Below are 22233 nucleotides of genomic sequence, written 5' to 3'. Positions count from 1 at the left end.
ACACTGTGTTCTTTGTACATCAGTATACTAGACAGCTTGCTGCTTTCTCCTTTTACTGTCTGACTAAAAGTATGAATAGTTGAGTTTTCTATTTCTATTTAGAAGCTGTGATATACTCGAGACCAGAACAATGCAAATGAACCCAAAATTAGAGGCCAAATTAATGTCACTCAAGGGCAACTCCCCCCTCCCCCCTCACTTCAGTGGAGAAATTGTATTTCCCAGCAGGTCTTGCATGCCCTGACTCCGGATCCCAGCCCTCCTCGATTCTGAATATTACATCATTTCATTTCGGCTAATGTAAACACTCGTCACCCTGCATGTTGCAGGATCCTTCTCCACGGGTTGAGGCCGAGCCTCGTTTGCTCGGTCGGTCGTTGTGGTGATGAATGGTTTCAGAGAGAAGAACAGCAGGAAGAGGCCTTGCAGTGATGGAAGAGGTGAGGCGGCTCCACGTGAGATTCTGCAAAAGGATTAAGACTTGGCACAGGGCTGGGTTTCTATGCAGCCTCTTAGGCACAGAGCCCCAGGAGAGGGAAGCAGAGTTTCAGCTGGGGCTTTGCACACTCCCAGCCGGCCTTGAAGGGTGGTTGGCTCTTTTCGTGCTCTCTCTCTCTCTCTCTCTCTCTCTCTCTCTCTCTCTCTCTCTCTCTCTCTCTCTCTCTCTCTGGGGTACCCAGATTTTGCCTTAGTAAAGGATGGATCTGGATGCTGGAGTTTTAAAGGAGACCAGGTAAGTGTTCTCATTATCCGACGTCCCCTGGGGGTTCTTAATGACTGAAATCCGGCGGATTGCTCCTTCTCTGGAGCAGTATTAGCCAAAGGCAATTCCTCTGAGACATTTTGCGAGGGGGGAAAAAATCAGCCAAGTTTCTTTCTATGTTAAGGAAGTTTCTAGAGTGTTTTAACCCAAAGGGCTTCATTGGAGAAGTGCAAACTCCTCTCCCTGAGATCGCAGCAGTAAGGTTGCCGTTCTCTTTTCTTTCTGTCTATAAGATTTTGGAAAAGAGATTCTGAGGTGTGTATTTGGAGGGTTTTATTTGGCTTTTATTGATGCCTGCGGTGTGCTCTGTATCATTTGGTTCAGTGAGAATGTCTAATTCCTTATGTTCTCTCGCAAACTAGTTTTTGAACTAGTTTGACTGAGTAAGTTATGGAGACTTGATTTTTAACTCTCTCGTGGGTGTTTAGCAAATATGATACTGGCGAAGCATAACCTGAAGCCTAAGCAGTTTTAAGAAGAAAGACCCACACTGACAAGCTTTTTGCGAACACGTCTGCTGACTTTTCCTCATCAAACTAAGTGACAAGCTTTTCGATGTTTCAAGCAGACTGCGGTTTTTGTTTGTTTGTTTTTTCAAAATTTCAGCGTAAATACTCATAGTTCGTGGAAAGAATGATCTGATTGATCTGAGGAGCTAAGTCATTTATCCATTTGCATTAAAAGCTTTATAGATCCTCTTGGTAAGATTAGCACAATAATAGATCTCTACAAGGGTAGTTTATGCTCAGCACCAACTCCATCCCAAATGCTGTTTCTTTTCTGTTTAAAAAAAAAATCAGAAGTTAAAAATAACCCTAGTATAAAACTTGAAAACTGTTTTGTTTCTCTGTATTTGGCTAATTTCGTTGCAAAGTGCTGTGTGTAAAGAATTTGAGTTATGAAGTCTACTCTCGGATCGGCTCGCGGGAGTCCATCTGCAAACGTCCACGACTTTCCGTGAGAGTGTGTGTTTTATGGTTGTTAGGATTAAAATTATCAGTTAAGCACTCCTTTCTGCAGCCCTAGAAGAAGGGAAACAACCCCAAAGAAATAACTCTAGAGATTGTGTTCATTTTTCTGACACAAGCTTGTGTCTAAAGTCCTGTGGGAAGGGGGCATTTGTCAGCTCTCAGTCCATTGAGTATGGGGGAGGACATGGTGGGAGTGATCGTCCGTGGTCCAATGTCAGGCAGTAGGAGGTAGGCGTTCTTGTCCATGTTAATTTTTTAAAAAATAAGTGGATGTTCTCGTTAAATGTAGAGGATCAATTCCAGCTCTGGCTGTGGGAGACTGTCTGTACATCCGTTTTCTTTTTACTGTTTTTGTTTGATGAGCCCTTTTTGGTTCACGTAATCCCCCCCCCCCTTTTTTTCCCATGAGTACCCAAGAAGTCATGCACTCTCTTGAATTTTGCATTACTTAAGCATTTTAACCATGGTGAGTATTTTTATTTAGTGGAGAGGCTGCTGGGGACAGTTTGGGGAGTTTGGTGGGATGTCTGGGGATGTGGTAGATTTACGTCTTAATCTGTGAAGATGGCTTTAATCGTTGAGGAAAGAAAATTATTCCAAAAATGAAAACATGGGAACTTAATTTTGATATGTCCATTCTTCTTTATTATTTGAGAGTATAATCTGAAAATGCTTTTCCTAACTAAACGTTATAAAGACATGCTTTGGGCATGGAAGTGAGTGGTAAATCCTGATGTTTGGCTTTGCTTGCCATCAGACTGATAACATCTTAGAAATATCTTTAGTTCTCAATTATTTTTAGAAGTCAAAAACAAAACATAAAGGTCCCGGAGTGTTGCCACATCCTCATTCTATCTCCTTCTTCCTTAGCTCTCCTTCTAGAGGAGGGGAAAGTGTCCAGGTAAAAAGAACAGTTGCCAGGAACATCCAAGGATGACTGCCCTTGTTTTTCTCTTTTCCTTCCTAAAGCTTTGTTGGTAAAGGGTCCGTTTGTTTTATTTCTAGTGAAGTAGTAAGGCAGACCCTGGACTGCAAAATAATCCAATTAGAAAACACGGAACCATGAAGAATGGCTTCCATGGGACAGTGCTTGAGAGAATTTTTGTAAAGACATAGACAGCACTTTTGAAAGGTATTTGTCTACCTTTAGTTTGTGTCAGCAACATGGCAGAGTTGGTTAAAACATCAGCTGCCTGGCCTTTGCCTCAAAGGGATGGGAAAAAAAATGATACATAGGTAAGAGATAGATAGATAGATAGATAGATAGATAGATAGATAGATAGAGATAGATAGATAGATAGATAGATAGATAGATAGATAGATAGATGGATGATAGATAGGTAGGTAGGTAGGTAGGTAGGTAGATAGATAGATAGATAGATAGATAGATAGACAGACAGACTTTTTGTCCATAGCCTCCATGAGACTTGTAGAATTTGAATGTCCTAGTGAGACCCAGAGAAGAGGGACAGGGAGAAGTCATTTGAGTTTCTCAGAAATTGAAGACTTTCTTGAGGCAGATGACAAAGAAGCATAAGAAGACAGGGTCATGAAATAGATACTAGAGCAGTGGGTACTCAACATTAGACAAATGCTAGCAGGAAATAGGCAGTCGGTAGAGATAGTCAAACGTTAATGAAAATGTGCCAGTAGAGAGGGGTTATGGGCCACCTGACAAGGATAATGAGATTGAGCATGAAACTAGAATCAGGCTGGCTGTGTTAGAAAATTAGGCCAATTAGTAATAATGAGGGTGTTTACTCACTTATAGATCTGCAAAACAACTCCCCAGGCTGAATTAGGGCAAATGATCATTTCCTGTGCTAATGCTTTTACAGAGCAAAAGCAAGAGCAGCGTCATGGAAGGTGCAGGGTATCTTGTGTATGAACCATTGTGATTTAATGGCATGCCGAATGCCGGGTTAGCAACCTGCGCCAAGAACAGAAACCCCAAATACTGTGTACCTGGTGAAAGAGTAATTACAAAAGCATCGGCAGATTTCAGCCATCTGCCCAACTAAAAAGTTAGTGCCACACACCTACGAGAAGCAGAAAGTATGATGACATTTGAAAATTCTTGAGGGGTTTCTGATGAAGAACTAGATGCTTTTCCTACCTTTTGCCCAGTAGAAAACTCATCTCTTTGCTCTGTTCCAAGTCTCATGGGCAACCCCTATGTGTCTTACTTTATTGAACCCTTTTGACTCTGGAAGTAGGATTATTAGCTGGAAGAATTGCCATTTATAGCTGCAGCTCAAGGCGGAGATGGTTCACGAGAAAGAAGCATTTTGAAAAGAAATAAACACTTTAGCCTATAAAAATCCAAGTAGGAAGCCCCTGAAAAATTAGTTTAAGGAGCAACCCTTGAGGCATTGATATTGGAGCAGAACAAACACTTACGGGGTCTTTTAGAGGAATGGACCTGGAGGAACCGGTCCCAATCCTTATGTAGATAGAGAACACACGTTGGAGGTTGTAAAAAGGAGCCAGCAGGCACCACAAATCTTTGCCCTTTTTCTGCAGACTATGTCACAAGGAATGTCACCCTCAAATCTCCTTTAGAAGCAGAGATACCCGATCAAGTTGCAATAGATGTACAGAATGTTCTAGACCTAGCTGACAGACTGGATTTGAATAAATCACAAGGACAGGTTGGCCTTTATCCAAGAGTTATACAGGAATCCCAGAAAGAATTCGTGGGACTGTTGGTAAGAAAGCAACTGATTTTTACCTTCACAGTTCCAGCCATCCCTTTGACCATAGTTGCTGAGTTAAAAAAGTGTCTGGCTCCTTTTCTCTGGGCATAAATTAGAGCATGTGTGCAAAATATAATAGATGGAGTCATATATTTTAGATAGCGGTGGTTCTGAATTCCCAAGCCCCATATTTCACCATGTTGGATGACTTCGAGAACATTTCATTCTTGAAATTGCCGAGCATTTCCAGCCCCTTCCTATAATGTGAAACAAGCTTATTATAACTCATGTGTACTGAGTAGCAGAAGCACAGAGAAGTGAATGGCCAGTAGTCGGTGGTTTGAGAAGTTATTCATCATTCAAGGCTACAAAAGGGGAGCGGACTGCAGTGGCCTCAGAAGTGGGCGTCCCTGTCATGTAAGTTAACAAACAGAACATGGTAGAGTAGGAAGATCTCAGCATTTGAACCCTGTGTAGTCAGGCCCACCGCTCTATTGCCTGGTAGCCAGGCCCTGCTCCCGCTTGTCCCAGACCGCCTTCTGGTCATTTCTACTCTATCTTAACTCTGCAGCCCAGGCGCTCTGTGTTCTGCTGTCCTGTATGTAGTTCTCTCACACACTTGTGACCTGTTGTATATAGCAGGGATAGTTAGGAAGGGGCCTACAAGGAGTCGGTAAGTTTAGATTTTGTGCTGTTCAGGACAAAAATCTCAGTGCAGTCAAAAACAAGCAAGAGTAAACAGGAGCTGTGACTAGCACTCCCAAGGGTCACTCAGTCATTTAACAGATACTTTTCGAGCTCCTGGAAAAAAAAACGCATTGGGGTTATAAATATGAATGAGAGAGCCGCTCTGAGAATGGAGTTGAGACATCGCGCTCTAGTGTAATTGTTTATGCATTTCCCATTCTCCAGAGCGCGATGTCTCAACTTCAGCACATGTGACTTTTTGAGGGAAATAATTCCTTGTTGGGGGTGGGGTGGGGGCAGTCCTATGCATTGTAGGACATATAGCAGTATCCCAGCCTGCACTTAGTCCATGAGACCGGTGTCCCCACCACCCATAGATGTAACAACCAAAAATGTCTCCATTTTGGGGTCTTCTGCTGGGAAAACCACCCTGAGCTGAGAACCACTGGAGTGTGCCTTGTTGGTTGCCCCTGCAGAAGTTCACAAGCTGTCACTTCACAGGAAGTGCTTCTAACCCAATCCAGGCATAGGCTTGTTGGAGGAAGTCATGTCATGGAGGACACCTGCAGGGTGAGAAGCCCTGGATCTCTTTGGAGGAAAAAGACATCTAGGCTTGGACACGTAGAGGGAAGGAGGAAGTCCTGGGCCAGCCTGGGGCGTTATTTGAGCCTGAGCCTTTTTGAGCCCGACCTCATCTAACCCCAGTTCACACTTAGAACATCTAGCAAAGGTTAGCAGCCTTTGGGAGCTACACAGGTAGACCAGGAGTGATGTACTTTAGGTCTGTTGCTCTCAGTGCCTAAAGGGAAGAAAGGACATTTCAACCCTCCTCTTAACTGAAATTTCAGTATAGTTCTGACTAAATTAACTACACGTTTTAGCTAAGATGTGGACTCTTAGCTAAATGCAGTTAGACTAATATTCAAAACTTTGTTACCAGTAACTTTTCTTGGCTTACTACAACATGAGCCAGATTGCTGATAAGCACACAACATTTTGGCTTTGGCTGGTCAAAGCATCTTTTCTCTCTCCCTTACTCCCAAACTGGCTCCTTTTAGAGCAGTGGTTCTTAACCTTCCTAATGATAATTCTTGTTGTGGTGATCCCCTTCCCCAACCATAAAACTATTTTTGTTGCTACTCCATAATTTTGCTACTGTTATGAATCATAATGTAAATATCTGATAGGCAGGATGGTCTTAGGTGACCCCTGTAAAAGAGTCATGACAGGTTGAGAACCACTGTCTTAGAGGGTGACTGGTTTGGATTCCTGCTGGCAGAGGCCTTGCTGGTTCTGCCTGGAAGATCATAGAATGGTGACTGTCCCTTTCAGGCAGGTGCATCTTGTGTCTACCCAGCATCTTCTGGGGTCCTTCCTGTGGGCTCCTTGGTTACTGCAGTTCATGACAAGAAATAGTAAGTGGCACTGGGCACTTGTGTTCCAGGAGTAGGGATGTATAGAAGAGGGAGAAGCAATAGAAGATGGGGGAAAGTCAAAGGATTAACCCTAAGATCATACTAGTTGAATATATATTTTATGTTGTAATATATTGTATCATATATTGTAATATATTATGAGATATTGTATATTTTGTATATTATTGTATATTATACATATTGTGTAATATGTTGTATAATATATATTATAATATATATAGATATATATTATAAACATGTAAATATATGAAAACTTCTGATCCAGCAGCATCTCCTCTCTTTATCAGTAAGAGCCATGTTTGATGCCAAGTAAGTAAGGGATGGGTGCAGTTGGAACCCACCAGTGTGTTGGACTCTGCAGCCTCATGTTTCTTCTACTTCTGCAGAAGAATCACCCACCAAGACTAATGTGTCTGTGAGCCCCACTTCCTCTGCCATTAGGCTGGGGTCACTGGGTATGCTGTCTGTCTAAAAAGCAGGTCTGGACTTGGGAAACTGCCAGGAGGAAGGGTGAGGAAATCCCCATGTGTTCTGGGGATACATATCATTCAGGTGATACGATGCACCTTTTCTGGTGCCATTGTATCATTGCTTCCTTCTTGGGTTGCTGTGAGCACCTTCATTCCCTGTGTCCTCAGGGTTCTCCAAGCTAAGGAGTCCAGGGCAGTATTCCAAAGCTCAAGTTTCTGGGTTCCATCGCCTTCCACTTACTTCTCGGTTTTGACTGTGCTGTTGATGTATGACAAGGATAAAGCACGCATGGACCCTACTTGACCTTCACTACAGGATGCCCTGGGCATGAAATAGTGTATTGTCGAGAAAGGCATACCACAGAGGTTTGTAATTTACCGTTGGAAGGAGGTACCATCTCAGCAACAGGAGAAACCTGGAAGCACATGTTTGTTAAAGAGTAACTGACTCTGTGATTGAGTGGATCTAATTTTCCCATCAATCAAGCTGCTGGGAACTATAGTATAAAGGGTGCTTTGTGGCATTTTAAGTGCAATTACTATAGTTGCTATAAAAGAAAGTGTCTTTTCTAAGACTGTGGGGAGGAGGGCTCAATTATAAAGAACCTATCTATGTGCACAAGGCGTTGGTTTTATTCCTACCCACCAAAACCCATTAAAGAAAGAGAAGATAATTGAAAAGATCTAGACAATTAATCTTCCTTTGATGATGAAACAGAGGATCAAAGATATTGCTGATTGATTCTTATCAATCAGAGTGAAGCTAAGTGGGTTTGACATGTCAGGGAAGGGTTCACTTGCACTTGAAGTAGGAAAAGAGGAGCTCCGGGATACTTTTCCTTTAGTTCTTCAAATAACCTTTGATATAGTCTCCCAGGAAAGCATATTATGTCCTTAGAAGCTTGAAGAGAAATAAAAAACACCTGACAGTGGGTTTCTCAGCCTTAAGTGGTTGGGAGACAGTAGTGGCCAGTACCAGACAGCAGACAGTGGGCCTGCTTGATGGAAGGACTTCGGTCAGTTTGGAGCAGATAGATTGGTCGGGAATGGCCCAACAGGTATTCAGCTCTCACCTGGAGACTTAGGAGGATGACAGCCTTATGCCACCAGGACATTAAACTGGATTGAAAGTGCAGGAGGCACAGAACAAAGCAGAGCATTGCTTGGCAAGCACCATGTGTTTTGTTTTGAGCCAAGACCTCATGTAGCCCAAGATGACTACAGTCCTCTTCAAACTGTGTAGTCAAGTGTGGTTTTGAACTCCTGATCCTGCATCCTTGACCTCCCAAGTGCTGGGATTACAGGCTTGTGCTGACATGCCCAGCTCTGCTCCTTTTAAATAGACAGTCATTGCTGTATAGCGTTTCAAGCATAAAAATACAGAAAAAAATGGAACCCTTCACTTAGCTTCAGTATTTATCAGTTAGCCTCTTGTTTCATCACCCCCTTTATTGAGCATGTCATTTCTGCTGGGGTACTTAAAGGAACTCCAGATTTTATATCCTACTTTATATATAAATCCTGGCATTCTTAGTCCTCCTGCCTTGGTTTCCTGTGTAGCTGGGATTACAGTCACACATGACTTGAAATTACCCTTCCTGTATTTCTTCTGTCCTGGTTTCTCAATCATCATAATTGATGCTGCTCCAGGCTCTCTAAGGAGAGATTGAGTTCCAGGCTACCCAAGCGAATTACCTAGTACAGCAGTCGCAGCTCTGATTCCAGCATCTGGGAGGTAAAGGCAGGATATCAGGAGTCCAGTGCCGGCTTTGGCTGTGTGGCAAGTCGGAGACCATCTTGAACCACATGAGACTTTGCCTCAAACAAACAAACACTCCAATCCCTAAATACAACATGGAGTTGCCTTGCCATCACTGAGTCAGGATATGCATGTATGGCCTAGCCATCCAAGAGATTCAGGGGAAGTGGAAATGTCCTTGCTCTATTCTACGGAGTTTGTCATGCAGTTGGAAGGAACTAACAGAAACGAACAGATTCGCACAAGCAGTGCAGGCGGGAAGGCGGGAAATCAGGTATAGCTCAAGGCCCACTTGGCTCAAAGCCCAGCTTTGACATTTAACAGCTGCAGGGTCCTGAAGAAGCTGCTCTGTATTGCTGAGCCTAATTCCTCAACTTTAAAAGAGGGAGAAAAACTCTGCTGGCTTCAGGATTATATGAAAAGCAGGAGTGTGGCCCTGACATTAGACACTGGAGCTGACTGGAGCCCGGAGCGAGCTGCTTTCTCCTGACAGTGTGTACCCAAAGTCACCAGCATGACCGAGTGCTAATTCTGAGCTCATTCTGTTGGACACATTGGCTCATTTGAGTTGTCTTCTGGGCAACTCTGTTTTATCCACACACTGAGGCTTGGAGGACCAGTGAGTTAGGAATCCAGCCGAGGTAGGCTAATTCAGAGCTAAGTGCTCACACTTTAGACTGTGTTTTGTCTCCTACTAGGTTAATACATCTCAGTTTCCTTTTTAGGATATTCTTTGTATCCTTCCAAATTGTTATCTGTTTGGTGGAATCATCAGGAAAATTAATAAAACATTTGCAGATAGTAAATGATCAAAAGTACTTGTTTTTATGACTGTCATAAAATATTGAGTTATACGAATGATTAGACAATCTGCATCATTATTAAATTATGCAAAGTCAAATAAAAATCTGACAAGAACATGAAAAATAGTGAAATTAGCACACATTCAAGCCTCTATGGTGGGTAGGACCTAGTGGGTCTTAGACCATAAAGAGAACTAAAAGTCATTCCCCTGGGAGTTTGGGGAGGGGTTCCACACTAGACCTCCTGATGATCCACTTAATATGGTGAGTATTTGAGTGGTCAGAAAGAAAATGTATATGTCCTGGACCACTCTAAGCAGACTATGTAAAACGTTATAAAAAGATTGTCCTGACCCAGGTTCAAATACTCAGCGTAAATCTCAGCACAGCCTCTGTCTGCTTCTGTGGTCTCAGCATGTCGCCGACCTTTGCACTTCATTGTTTAGTCCCAGGTAAAGGGAGGTCATAAAGGACCTAAATCTGAGGTTAGTTTGTTGAAGTATGTGAGATAATGTGAGACCCAGGGCAGTTCCAAGAGAAGTCAAACTCTGGAGTGACCAAGTCCCGCCTCCCTCTTATGTCTGTCAGGATTACAGTCTCCCCACCCTATACCTCATATTGCAGTCAGGATCCTGGGGGATCCGCTAAGACAGGAGGGTGGGCATGTTTCAAGGGCGCTCCTTCCACAAACTAGGACCTCAAATGATGAAAGAATCAAGAGGAGGGGGCTTGCATGTGCTCATCTGGTTACTTCTGATACCTGGGTTTCCTTGAGTAAGAAGCTTTTCTCCAGCTTCTTGAACCATTTGGTCTAAGGTGATGAAGCCTTTAGTGCTAGAGCTTCTGATTGCTGCTTGGATAATTCCCCTTCCCCAGGAGTCAGGTGCTCATTGTTTGGACTCCTGCAGGCAGGAGAGGTGTTCAAGGCCACTAACACCTTGCAGCGTGTTTGTTGTATATGCTCTTTTCTCAAGCCATATACAGGCTACTGGGGAGATGGGTGTACGTGAAAATGGTCTGGGGGCAAGGATGAGTCATGCTAGCTGGGGAAGGTGTGCAATGTGTCTCATGAGAGGCTTCCCCTGTGGAATTAGAGGCTCAGAAGAAAGCACCTAGAGATTGTGACTTAACCATAGTGACCAGAAAGAGAAAAGCTCACGCGTAAGAATAAGCGACTGGCAAATACTTAGCCCTAAATGAATATCGAAATCACCTGCTCCAAGGCTTGGGGAACATTGGGGGCAGAAACAGCATTAGAGGAAGAGCAGCATAGAACACTGTCTTCCAGGCAAGACACGCTGGCTCCTCTACTCGCAGACTCAGCAGTGGTGATGGATGGGAGTAGGATCTATTGGCAGTTAATGTTTGCTGGGGAAGGAAGGGACGTTCCCTCCAGTGTTGTAGCCACCGGAAACTTGCTGTGCTCCTGTAAATAAGCCCCAACTCACACATCTGTAAGCAACTGTGAGGAAACTCACTGGGTCACAAAACAACAACAAAAATCCAACAAGAAAGCAAAGGGGGGAGTGGTTAGGAAGAGAAAGTGGATATTGGTTGCTGTTTTGTGACCGGGGTCGGGGGGTAGTGGAAGGGAGACAAGAGAGAGGAACGAAGGGTAAGTATGGATAAGTACATTATTATACGTTTATGAAAATGTCATAACGAAACTCATTATTTGTATAATTAATATATGCTAATGAAAAATCAAGACCCCCTAGAAATGAGAGAAAAGAGTGAACCCTTGACGTTGGGACCCCACAGGGAGCTATTTCTGTCACATTGCCAGGCTCTCAGAACTCACCATGGACGGCCTGGGAACATGGCCTTGACCTGGTGATGAAATGGGGTCTGGGACAAATGACACAGAAGAAGCAACGCTGGGCGCCTGTTGCCTGCTCACCCACCCTGCGTGAGCAGCTCATGGCTCACTGGAGTATTTTCTCATGAATGAAACGAGGACTCCACGACATACTTTTTGTCCCTCAGTTCTATGGGTCTCTGAAATTATTTTTAAAGTTGGGGGGTGTGGGGGGGAGAATCAAATAACTACTGAGACCAGATTTCAGTCCTTATTAGGTTGTAGAGTGGGAACAGAGACAGAACCTGGTATTGAGAAGGAATTCGGAGAAATAGTTGAGAAGAGACAGCTTTGATATTGAGTAGGAAGACCTACCATTCTAGTCAGGGCCAAGCCTGAGCTACCGGCAAACAACCGTGAATCACAGGAGGAGCCTAAGGAAGGGGAGAAAAGCCCTTCTAGGAGCTAAAGGGCATTTGAAAACAACCACCTGAGGCCTCTCCTGGGAGGGGGAGTTGTTTGGAAATAAGGTGACGAGCTGCTGTCACAGGAGAATATTCCGAGGTGATGGTAGCGACTGACACAAGTGCCTGAGAGCTGAACCCCCTGAATGTGTAGACCAGGATGATGAAGTATGGAGGTCGTTGCTCGCTGTTCTGGGTGGGGGAACTAGAAGAGGCTGGCTCTCCAGTCCAGAAGTCCACCTGAGAGGCATTGTGTGACTTTTAGTCACTGGGTGGAAGTGATCTCTGTGTGTTTGTGTGTGTGTGTGTGTGTGTGTGTGTCTCTGTGTGTGCTCATGTATGTATGTGTGTACATGTCTGTGTGTATGTCTGTGTGTACGTCTCTCTCTCTCTGTGTGCATGCCCATGTATCTCTCTCTCTCTCTCTCTCTCTCTCTCTCTCTCTCTCTCTCTCTCTCTCTCTCTCTCTCTCTCTCTCTCTCTCTCTCTCTCTGTGTGTGTGTGCATGCCTGTGTACCTCTCTCTCTCTCTCTCTCTCTCTCTCTGTGTGTGTGTGCATGCCCATGTATCTCTCTCTCTCTCTCTCTCTCTCTCTCTCTCTCTCTCTCTCTCTCTCTCTGTGTGTGTGTGTGTGTGCTCTCTCTCTCTCTCTCTCTCTCTCTCTGTGTGTGTGTGTATGTGCATGCCTGTGTATCTCTCTCTCTCTCTCTCTCTCTCTCTCTCTCTCTCTCTCTCTCTCTCTCTCTGTTAGTTTATGACAGTTGATGTTTGTATAGGGTCCTTGCCTGGAGTTGCCTTAGCTAAGAGGCAGGACCACTTAGGAGACTGGAAGGGCTAGGCTCCAGATGAGTAGTGGTCCCTGAGAACTCCCAGAGTGGAGAACAAAATGAGCCTTCTCTTCTGTGGCACAGAACACGAGCCGGATGCACAGTCAGGCACTGTCTCCTGAGTCACATAGCAGCAATGACAGCATCTGTTGCCTGCCAGACATCAGGTCAGGCCATCAGCTGCCTGGTCACCGATCTTATAGAAACTCAAGACCGCACTGTGTAGGTATCCCCATTTTCCTGTATGTTCCAGGGAGCCTAACGGAGTTGAGACTCAAAACTAGTAGTAAATGGAAAGATAAAAGATTCCTAGCAAGTTTTCCGAGACCTCTTTCACACAGAAGGGCACAGTAAGAGGCCTTCCCCAGTCGGCAGCAGGGGCTCCTCTTTGCCATGCAGTGCAGTAATGCAGAACATAGAAACTCCAAGTACTGTGGTCTCGAAATGTTCACTTTAGTAAATAGGAAAATGGTATTTCTCTTGTCCTTAATTTGCCTTTCCGAGCACTCGTGAAAGGGTACACTGAGCTTGCTAATGGTCCTCCCAGGGGAATTGTCTAGCCCCCTTGTGTCACATGGGAAGACGAGGTGGTCCAACACACTTAAGTCACCTATCCAAGGTCACACAGCTGCTTAGTGAGCAGAAGAGCCAAGGCAAGAACAGACGAGCCAGTTTGATCCTCTCAGTTCTCCCGACTGTCCCCACACTGTTCCCCTGCGCCAGACCCCCAGCTCTTTTCCATAGTGCAGACATGAGAGCTTCCTTTGTCCCATGGGCTGTCCAGGAGAAAGAGAGAATGAGACAGAGCTGGCCAGAGCATCCACACATGGACTCTTTTTCTACACAAAAGCCCTGGAATCTCTTCTATGAATAATAGTGATCTACTCACACATACTTTAAAATAGCTGGTTTGTTTTGAAACTACAAAAAAAGGAAAGGAGAAAAACAGCAGAGGGGCAGATGGTAGTTTTTAGAAGAGTTGTCACTAGAGATTTCTAAAAGCCCAGAATAAAAACCAGTGGATAAACGTCTCACTACACCCAAGAACTCCCTGAGGCACTTACAGCAGCCATGGTGTACAAGTCTAGCTTAGTGTGCACTTATCCCCATCCCGCTGCTTTCATGAGTTTTCGCCTCGGTGCCTTATTACTGTCTGATGTCATGGATTCAGCGCTTGTCATCTTTACCATATGAAAGGCAACCTGAGACGGAGTAAGGTGATACAGTACACAGCAAGGCTGGGCTTGGCCCTCAGTGGGATGGGAGTGCTTCTTCTCATCATGGCTGCCTACCATGTGGTCCACGGCAAGGGCAGAGGCAGCAGCCATTTGACCAGGCAGGCACCTGAATAATAGGTCTTGATCCCGAGAAGACGCTCAGAGCTCCCTTGATCAGATCCCTGTTTGAGATGAACAACCACAGTACTTTTCTACTCTGCTAATCAAAGATTCAAGAAATCAGCTGAAATGACCCACAATCAAGCATAGTATTCTTCCAGAGTCACTTCCTCTACCCATGCACACACACACACACACACACACACACACACACACACACACACACACACACACACACACACACACACACACACACACACACACACACACACACACACACACACACACGAATGTGCATGTGGACACCCACTAAGACACACTATACCTCACACATGCAAAACAGCTAAGAATAAAACGAGTTCAAATAACTCAAGCCAACAGTTGGTTGAAATTACAGACTCCAAGGCTGGTGGGCACAGTGCCAGGGTATTCTAATTCCATCTCTGCCAGCAGACTGGTATCTCTCTCCCTTTTAAAAGAGAAGAGGCATTTTGCGTTTAGCAATAGGTACAGGAGGCCTTTTCAGTGTCGATTCCCTTTGGCCCCCTCTAAGTAAAGGTGAAGGGCTAGCTAATCTTTGTTCTTCTTAATGTGTGGCTTTCCTTGACGCGCGGACCATTGTCATTTGAGAGAATCCGATGATTGCCTAGCCGCCTTGTGTTGCCCGTAGCAACTAAGATTTATTTTATAAACACATACACAACAGCCACTCTACAGCAGGCACTGCAAATAGCATCCAGCCTTCATCCCTCATGGGAGACTGAGACAAGGGGCTCTGAGGAGCTTACGTGAAGTGACCTAGCTGCCCAGTAGAAGCAACAGGTTTAGGATTGAGGCAGCCCGACTCCCGTGTGTTACTGAAGAGTAGTGGAGAGAGCTGCAGTTCCTTCTACCGTAGAGGTCATTGTCTCCATGCTGGACTTTTCTCACACAGACACTGAGCCCGCAGTTCATGTATCCCGTGACCTTGGGGATCAGAAAGAGCCTCACCAAACCACAGCAAGCAATGGGAAATGAGTCAGAGCCCATTTATGTGGATGATTTATTTTGTAAAGGCGATTCATCCAGTGAATGAACAACACGGACCAGGGCTGCTTGTAGCTTCTGTTTGCCACTCCGAAGCCATGGGTTATTTTGCTTGATACTCTAGGTCATTTCCTTTTGATATCCACAAATTCATATATTAGTGTTTATGCCTTCAGCCCCCCGCCCCTCCTGTATCCGGAACGGTGGACTCAACTGCACTTCACCTCTTGTGCCTTTGACCCCTTATGCTAAAAATAAGGGCGGGATGAATGTGTGGATTCCGCATGGGACAGATGGTGGTTTTACTGGAGGAGCGTGGTTTATGCTTCACAACAGCTGCACGTATGGAGCAAAATCGTTCCAGTGACCTATTTTCAGATCTTGACACACACATTTGGCTGAAAATTCAGCATGCACCTTCGCAAGAAGGAAGAGAATGTAAACAACCTCATGCATTACCCCGTACCTCGGGATCCTGTGTCGTTAATGGTTGCTCTTTCCTCTACCATATAGTATGCTGGCCATGGGAATGGAAGTCCCTTTCTAGTCTTTGTGGTGATAGGGACTGTTTGAACTGAGAGCCTGTGTTCCCTAGACATCATCTCACTGTCCCTCTCATTTCGTCAGAGGCTTCTTAGGGTTCAGTTTCCCGGTGTCTCTCACGGCAATGGTTCTGAGCACGGAACCAGAAGCAGGTTACCTGATTCCGGCCAACGGGTGGGTAATGCTCGGTGAACTGTAAAACGCTGCTGGGTAGAGGCTCTCCCAGCACCTCTCATGTCTCCTCCAGCCTCATCCACACCAGGGCCATGCTTTGTGACCTCACCTCATAGGCACATGTTATGAACGTCAGGCTTGGATTCCCTTTTGGGACCTCATCAATGTACCTCCGAACAATGTAGTAACTGCCGGTCTCCAGGCACACCCACAAAACAATTGTAGGACACACGTTCCTGGTGCCCCCACCCCAAACCACTGTTGGTTACCTTAGTCCTTCTTAAAAATGCTGCTGTTATCTCCACTTTGTTCACCAATGGATCCCAATCACCTAGAATGATCTCTGTTGCTTGGAAGGCACATAGTATCTACTGAGTGAATGAAGGTCTTTCATTTCCTGCCGAATCGACCAGTTCTCTTCCTTAGCCTTGTGGTCAAGGCTCTTTGTTACCTGAGTTCTTAGTTTGTGGCAGTTTCCAGTGATTTGTTTTGTTGTTATTTCCCCACACAGGCGCGTGCACACACACACACACACACACACACACACACACACACACACACACACACACACACTTGTGTTCTTGGCTTTCCCTCTCATTTTTCAGACTACGTTTCCTTTCCGTGGCTGCACTGGATCAGCAGTGTGTCCATTCTTGATTTCCTGTTCTTTGACTCCTCTCTCCTTTCCTCTTTCCCTGCCCTCTCTCTTTCTCCCACTTCTTTTCCCTTTCTCCCTTCCTCCCCTTTTTCCTTTCCCTCCCTCCCTCCCTGCCTCTCTCCCTCCTTCCTTCCTTAAACAAAACCATAATGTAGAACTAGTACTCATATTGAGAGAACTTGATTCTGCACAGAGGAGCACACGATGTGCCCCTGGTTGACGTGGTATTTTACATGGTACCAGTTCAAATTGGTGCTTACAATACCAGTATTTTTCTGTGTTGGTAAAGATGGTCCCACCCTGCCTCCTTTATTTAGAGCACAAATGTTAAGTGGAATTGATTAAGGAACAAAGGATTACAATGGCAGGCAAGGTTAGATAGGCACCTTCTTTCTCCATGAGGCAATTTTGCTGTAAAGGAGAGAGTAACCTTGAATTTGGGACCCTCTTGCCTCAGCTTCCCAGCTACTGTGATACAGGCGTGTATCCGAGTGTCTATCTTGAGGTGGTGAGAATGCTTGACGTCTTCATTGTTTGTGTTGATGTCTTGAACCACCCATGTTTCCAGCCTCAGACTCCATGAAAATGTTAGGAGGAAGAAAGAGATATTGCACTCCGGTCTTCTTTTTATCTCTCTACTTATACCTCCATTAAGTGGATTTCGTGTGACAGCTCCCTTAGAGAGGACAGCGCTATTATTTAAAAAAAAAATCAAAAAAAAAAATAAATAAAAAAAAATAAAATAAAATAAAAATCTACAAATTAGCATTAAAAACACAAATACAAAAAAAAAGGTGCATTAAAAAATCCATAAAGCAGCATTAGTTGAAGATGCTGGTTAATCACTTTCCAGGGTTGCCGTCGTCTGTGTGGTTAATGCTCCCATCAGGCTGCAAAACATTCCACAGAGCGCTGCAACCTTTGTAGCTGCTGCTGGTAGGACATTCTTGCCATGCTGCCCCCTGTTGTTGCCGATAGCCTGTTCCCAGCTCTTGACTTAGAGTGGATTTTTGACTCCTATCATCATACCTGTCCTGATCCCTACTTGGGCATCTGCCTGCTCCTCTTCACTCACATTATTACCATATCAGTGATGGCCGATGGTGTCTCCCTCGTGAGAGGACATCACGGAGCACAGGGTGCAATTCCCAGTCACATTCTAGAGCGAACCCCTTGTATGCATTAGCCGTTAGAGGATCAAATTGTCTCTTTCTGCCATAGCTTGCAAGAAGAGCTTCATTTGTTGTCTCATTTGACAGTTGCAGTTGAAATAGGAGAAACATCTGTGACGTCCCTACCCTATAGGCTTACAGTGACACAGGCAGGCGGAACTCAGGTCGCTTGCTTCTTACCGTTGCCTACTATTTTTGATTTGCGTCTCAGGATGCACTGTTTTGCTTTGATTGGTTATAAACTTGTGCCCCCTGAGAATCTGAGTCAGGGGAAAAAAAACCTAACTTCTCCTTTGAGATTTGTAACAAGGTGCTGAAACGTGACAACAAGAAAAACAACTGTCTGGGCATTGGTGAAAAGAACTTTTGACTTACTCTTGGCTCAAAGGTCTGAGTTGATCTCAACCAACAAATGGTATTTGTTAAATTCAATGCATTCCCACAGATCAAAGTAAATACATATGAAGGGGAGAAAGTGTGATTAAAAAATAAACAGATGACATTTGAGAAAATCAGCTACTTGAATGAACAGAAAATAGACCGTGCTTAAAAGAAAGACGTTTCAAATGAAAGCCTCTGCCTTCGTGACCAGCACACCCTGCCATCTGAAGGACATGCTAGCCTTGTCTCTCTTTGCCAAAAATCACAAGACCTTTCACTCTGTTCTCATGCTCTATTCAGAAAGTCCTGAGATTTTTTTTCCTGGCTCCTTTGATGTTTCTTAGTTTGATACACTGGATGCTGTGTGTGCCATGGGCTTTTCTATCGGAAGTGGCTTGGAGGCAGGGGATCTTTCACACAGACTTTAAGGTTCTGTAGAATCTGTTGGAAGGTCCTCAATGCCTTTCGAAATCAAATCGGGAGAAGTTGGAGAGATGGCTCAGCAGATGAACGCTGTCGCCCGGCAAGCCCGAGGACTTGAGTTCAGTGCCCATGAGAATGGTTCATCACACTGCGATCCGGTCACGGAGACGAATCTCACACAGGAAGTCAAGTGAAGTTTTGAGAGCTTCTAGGCACATGGAGAAAAGCTGATCAGGACATTGTATAGGAAAAGCAGAATATACGTTTTATGTATCACCACAGTGTCGGGGATATTAGCTCTTATCGTTCACCCATCTTTATTTTTTAACTTTTCTGTAAGGAACGTGGATTTTGATCATTTAGATAAGAGGTTGGTTGAAAGCAGAAGCATCATCTTTGTTGGTGGTTTTCGGTTCTGTTTTTCATGCTGCCTCTGGCCCTTGCCACTTCTCTAGCAATGGTGCTTTTCAACCTTGGTCAGCTGAGGGAGGGAGTGCCTTTGTGCACTGCAGGTTATCTAGCCTCATATGTACAAACATCTTAGCCTTTATGTAATGAGATGACAATAGGTGTCCTCAATGGTGACAACCCAGAACTTCTCCCCACAGCACAAGTGTCCTCTGAGGTGACCCTTTGTTTAGGGACTGCTATTGTAGAGTCATGTGCTGATGCATTCCGAAGTGCTCAACCCTGGGACCCCCACATAAGGTAGCAGACACTGTCGTTTGCCTAGTAATGAAGTCTACAAAAATCTGGGCATTCATTCACCTGTCCATAGAACGCTTCTTCACCGGAGAAGTGTTTGGTCTGTGGCAGTAGGTAGCTCTCGCCCTTCCCTCTGCAGGATGGGAATACCCTAGGAGGAATTCAGCTTGTAAGCAAAAGTCCAGTGAGGAAGGGGCCTGGTGATTGACAAAGATGTTAGCAGTACTGTTCACAAGAAGGAGGCGGGTGCTGAATTCCCAGCCTGCGAGGAGAACGAAAGCGGAAGTACCACTGACGAGACACTGTGGAGCCTGAACCAGAGAACCAAAGCTTTTTAAATTCCTGCTGTCGGGGAGCAGGCTTGTCCTCAGAGCTGGGGGCAGCTCTCAGCATGGGTGTGGAAGAATCAGAACCTCAGAAGGGGAGACGGATGGGTGGGTAGCTGGAAAGTCCCTGCACTGCCTCATGGGGGCTTGGATTAAGACCAAGACATGTATATTTGGTATGGAAGCAAGGACAGAAAGAGAAAGGACTTTCCTCTAGGAGAGATCTGTGGAACTGGGTGGTACTTTCGCATTGATCAGTGGGGGAAAAGGCTTCGAGCACTTGAGAGTCCCTGGATGATGCATTAGTGATTGGCAGTGTTTGTAGAGGCTTCTGACTGCCGGTTGCTTTCATGACACTACTACTGATACTATCTCTGACTTGTATGGTTCCTCATCCAGGAACAAAACCCTAATCCTGATTAATTTTTTTTCCTGTGGGAAAATATATCTTGCTTTACTGCAATGTCCTTTACGATAAACTCTCCAGAATGTGGAAAAAGACTCCCTCTACTATTGTGGTTCGCTTTCTCTGTGTATGGGTTTTCGTGCCTTTGTCTTCCTCCCTAGCCAATGTCTAGTTTATTTTCATCCTCTGCTAGATATAATAAAGCTTGAAGTCTTCCTTCTTAAAATAATGTGTAGCGCACAAGGAAAACAGAGGATTATCAAGCTAATGGTTCATTCATAGAATACATGGTTCATGAAATAAATTATTGCATATGTTTCATGAAATAAGTTATTCAGTTACGTTGAATGATATAAAATCTCCATTTTGTAAGTCAAACCAGCCAAGTAGCAGCAATTCCACATGGCCCAGCCAAATACTAATGTTGGCTATAAAGAAAATTTTTGTGAAGTGAATATTCTATTTTTTTATTGCTTTAATTTTTTTTTCAGAAGTTCCTTTCCCTGAAGACGGAGTTGAAAACTTTGGCTCTTTGGCTGTGCATCATGTTGGGCATGGCTGGAATTCAACACATTATTTTTGCTTAGAATCTTGTTTCCATTGGAACAAGAGTTCTCAACCCTGGCTGCTCAGGGAATCCCTGGGGAATGCTCAGAATCCTGATCCTACCCTAGGCTGATAAGTCGGTCCTCTGGGGTTGGTATGTGGTGGGGCAGGACTCAGCCTCATCCAGTTTCGCTCTGGAGGTGGCACAGTGGGGCAGCTAGGCTTGAGAACTGCTGTCCCAGGGTTCCACTTTGAGAAGAGTCTGCACCACTTCCCTATAACCTTACCCCCGACCTACTTCCCCGTTGTACTGTGACCTCAAAAGACCCAAAGACAAAATATGTAAAATCAGCTTCAATGGGTGGGCTCCTGGTTTGGTTTTCATTCAACCGAATATTGATCGAGTAGCTGTTAGGAGCTTGATCCCATGACTGGGTATTTTGGGAAAATTGTGATTGTCTAGAGGAAAGTTTGGCCTCCTTAAAAAGCCAGGCGATTAAGCAAGACTTCCACAGACGACCCTACAAAGGTAGAGAGCAGATGAGGGGTAGTGCTGGGCTGGTGTGAATGGCTGAGGGGTGTAGACATGGGAGGGGGTGATTGCAGTGGTCTGTATTGTGTGGGGAATAGTTGCCCAAGTCTTTGAATACATTAAATACCATGAAAGTGTATACTTTAAGTGAGTGGATTGTATGGAATGTTAAGTATATCTTAACCAATGCTCCTATTTTTTTTTTAAAGCCAAAAGTTATCTTTGCTGGGAAGTCCGAGCACCGAATGAGTGACTTAGGAACAGCAAAGGAGATTCCTTTCGAGAGTGGCTGTGCTTAGAGCACATAGTGTCTAAAGCCAAGCCGAGTACATCCTACTTGGAGACATCTGTTACCGCCACCTATATTGCAAATAGATCCTGAGTGCTCTGAGGGATAGGAGGTCCCAGAAGGCCTGGATGTCTTAAGTGAGACAGGGACAGGAATTTTCAGGGAGCTCACTGTCCTAGGCACTTTGGTAATCTCCATTACTCACCACACAGCCATCTCCATTTTACCAAACTGAAGCTAGGGTGCCCAGAAGGAACTTGGCTCAGAGTCATGGTGGGGGTTAGGGGTGGCAGCACGTGAAGTACCTTAAAGAGGCGGGGAGGACTGTGATGGGGGTGTGATGACGAGAGCATGTAAAGTGACCGTGGACAAGGAAGCGTGAACGTGTCAGCAGGACAGACAGTATATAACAGCGGGCTTGGCTCAGTGAAGAGTGGAGGGTGCTGCCACAGGGCTGCACAGAGAAGGCTTCCAAGCTCTCCTGACAAGTCTAAAGGTCCCCAATGCATCGCTAAGGACAGCTGGGTCGAAACAGAGCTTTGGAAGGCCATGTACACGTTCTTAGTGTGCAGACAGACATGCACCTAACTAAGAGAGTGTTTGTCTCCATCTGTTAAAATATCTCGCCTGGTATGCTGGTGGGTATAGTCACAGGACCTGCCTGCCATCTGGCTCCATGGCCTGACCTCCAGGGGACAGCCACCAAACAAGAAGTCCCAGTAGCCTGAGGCAGTTGCAACGTCTCCTTAGGAGATGTCTTTTGATTCTTCATTCCTTGTGGTGGCAAAGCCCTGGCTGAGGGGAACATCTGAAGAAAGCGCCAAATGCTCAGAACATTTAATGTCCTGGGGGTGGGGACAAGAGCCTGTTTCCACCTCCCCCAAAGAGGAGCAAACAGAGTTCCAGCTTTTCCCTTCCTTCGTCATGGGATACCTACCTGTCCTTCTAGTCATGGGGCTAGAAGGACAGAGGAGTTTGTATCCATCTAGAGTCTCAGGGTGACTCAGGGTCTGGTTTCTGATCAGCTCCTGAAGCTCAGCC

At 45.0% G+C, this 22233-nt stretch overlaps 1 protein-coding gene across 1 annotated transcript in view; it reads left to right on the top strand.

Annotated features, from left to right (window-relative positions):
* The first annotated feature begins 301 nt into the window (after window positions 1–301).
* Window positions 302–22233, top strand: part of LOC116891119 (1-phosphatidylinositol 4,5-bisphosphate phosphodiesterase epsilon-1) — a 204360-nt gene continuing 182428 nt past the window's right edge. Inside the window, exons 1-2 of the mRNA XM_032891834.1 lie at window positions 302–612; window positions 672–733. Coding sequence (XP_032747725.1) covers window positions 390–612; window positions 672–733 — 285 coding nt within the window. The 5' untranslated portion in view covers window positions 302–389. The remainder of the gene's footprint in view (window positions 613–671; window positions 734–22233) is intronic.

This window comes from Rattus rattus, chromosome 2 (assembly GCF_011064425.1).
Source record: "Rattus rattus isolate New Zealand chromosome 2, Rrattus_CSIRO_v1, whole genome shotgun sequence".
NCBI classification, from domain to species: domain Eukaryota; kingdom Metazoa; phylum Chordata; class Mammalia; order Rodentia; family Muridae; genus Rattus; species Rattus rattus.
This window is presented reverse-complemented; position numbering and strand designations above follow the sequence as displayed.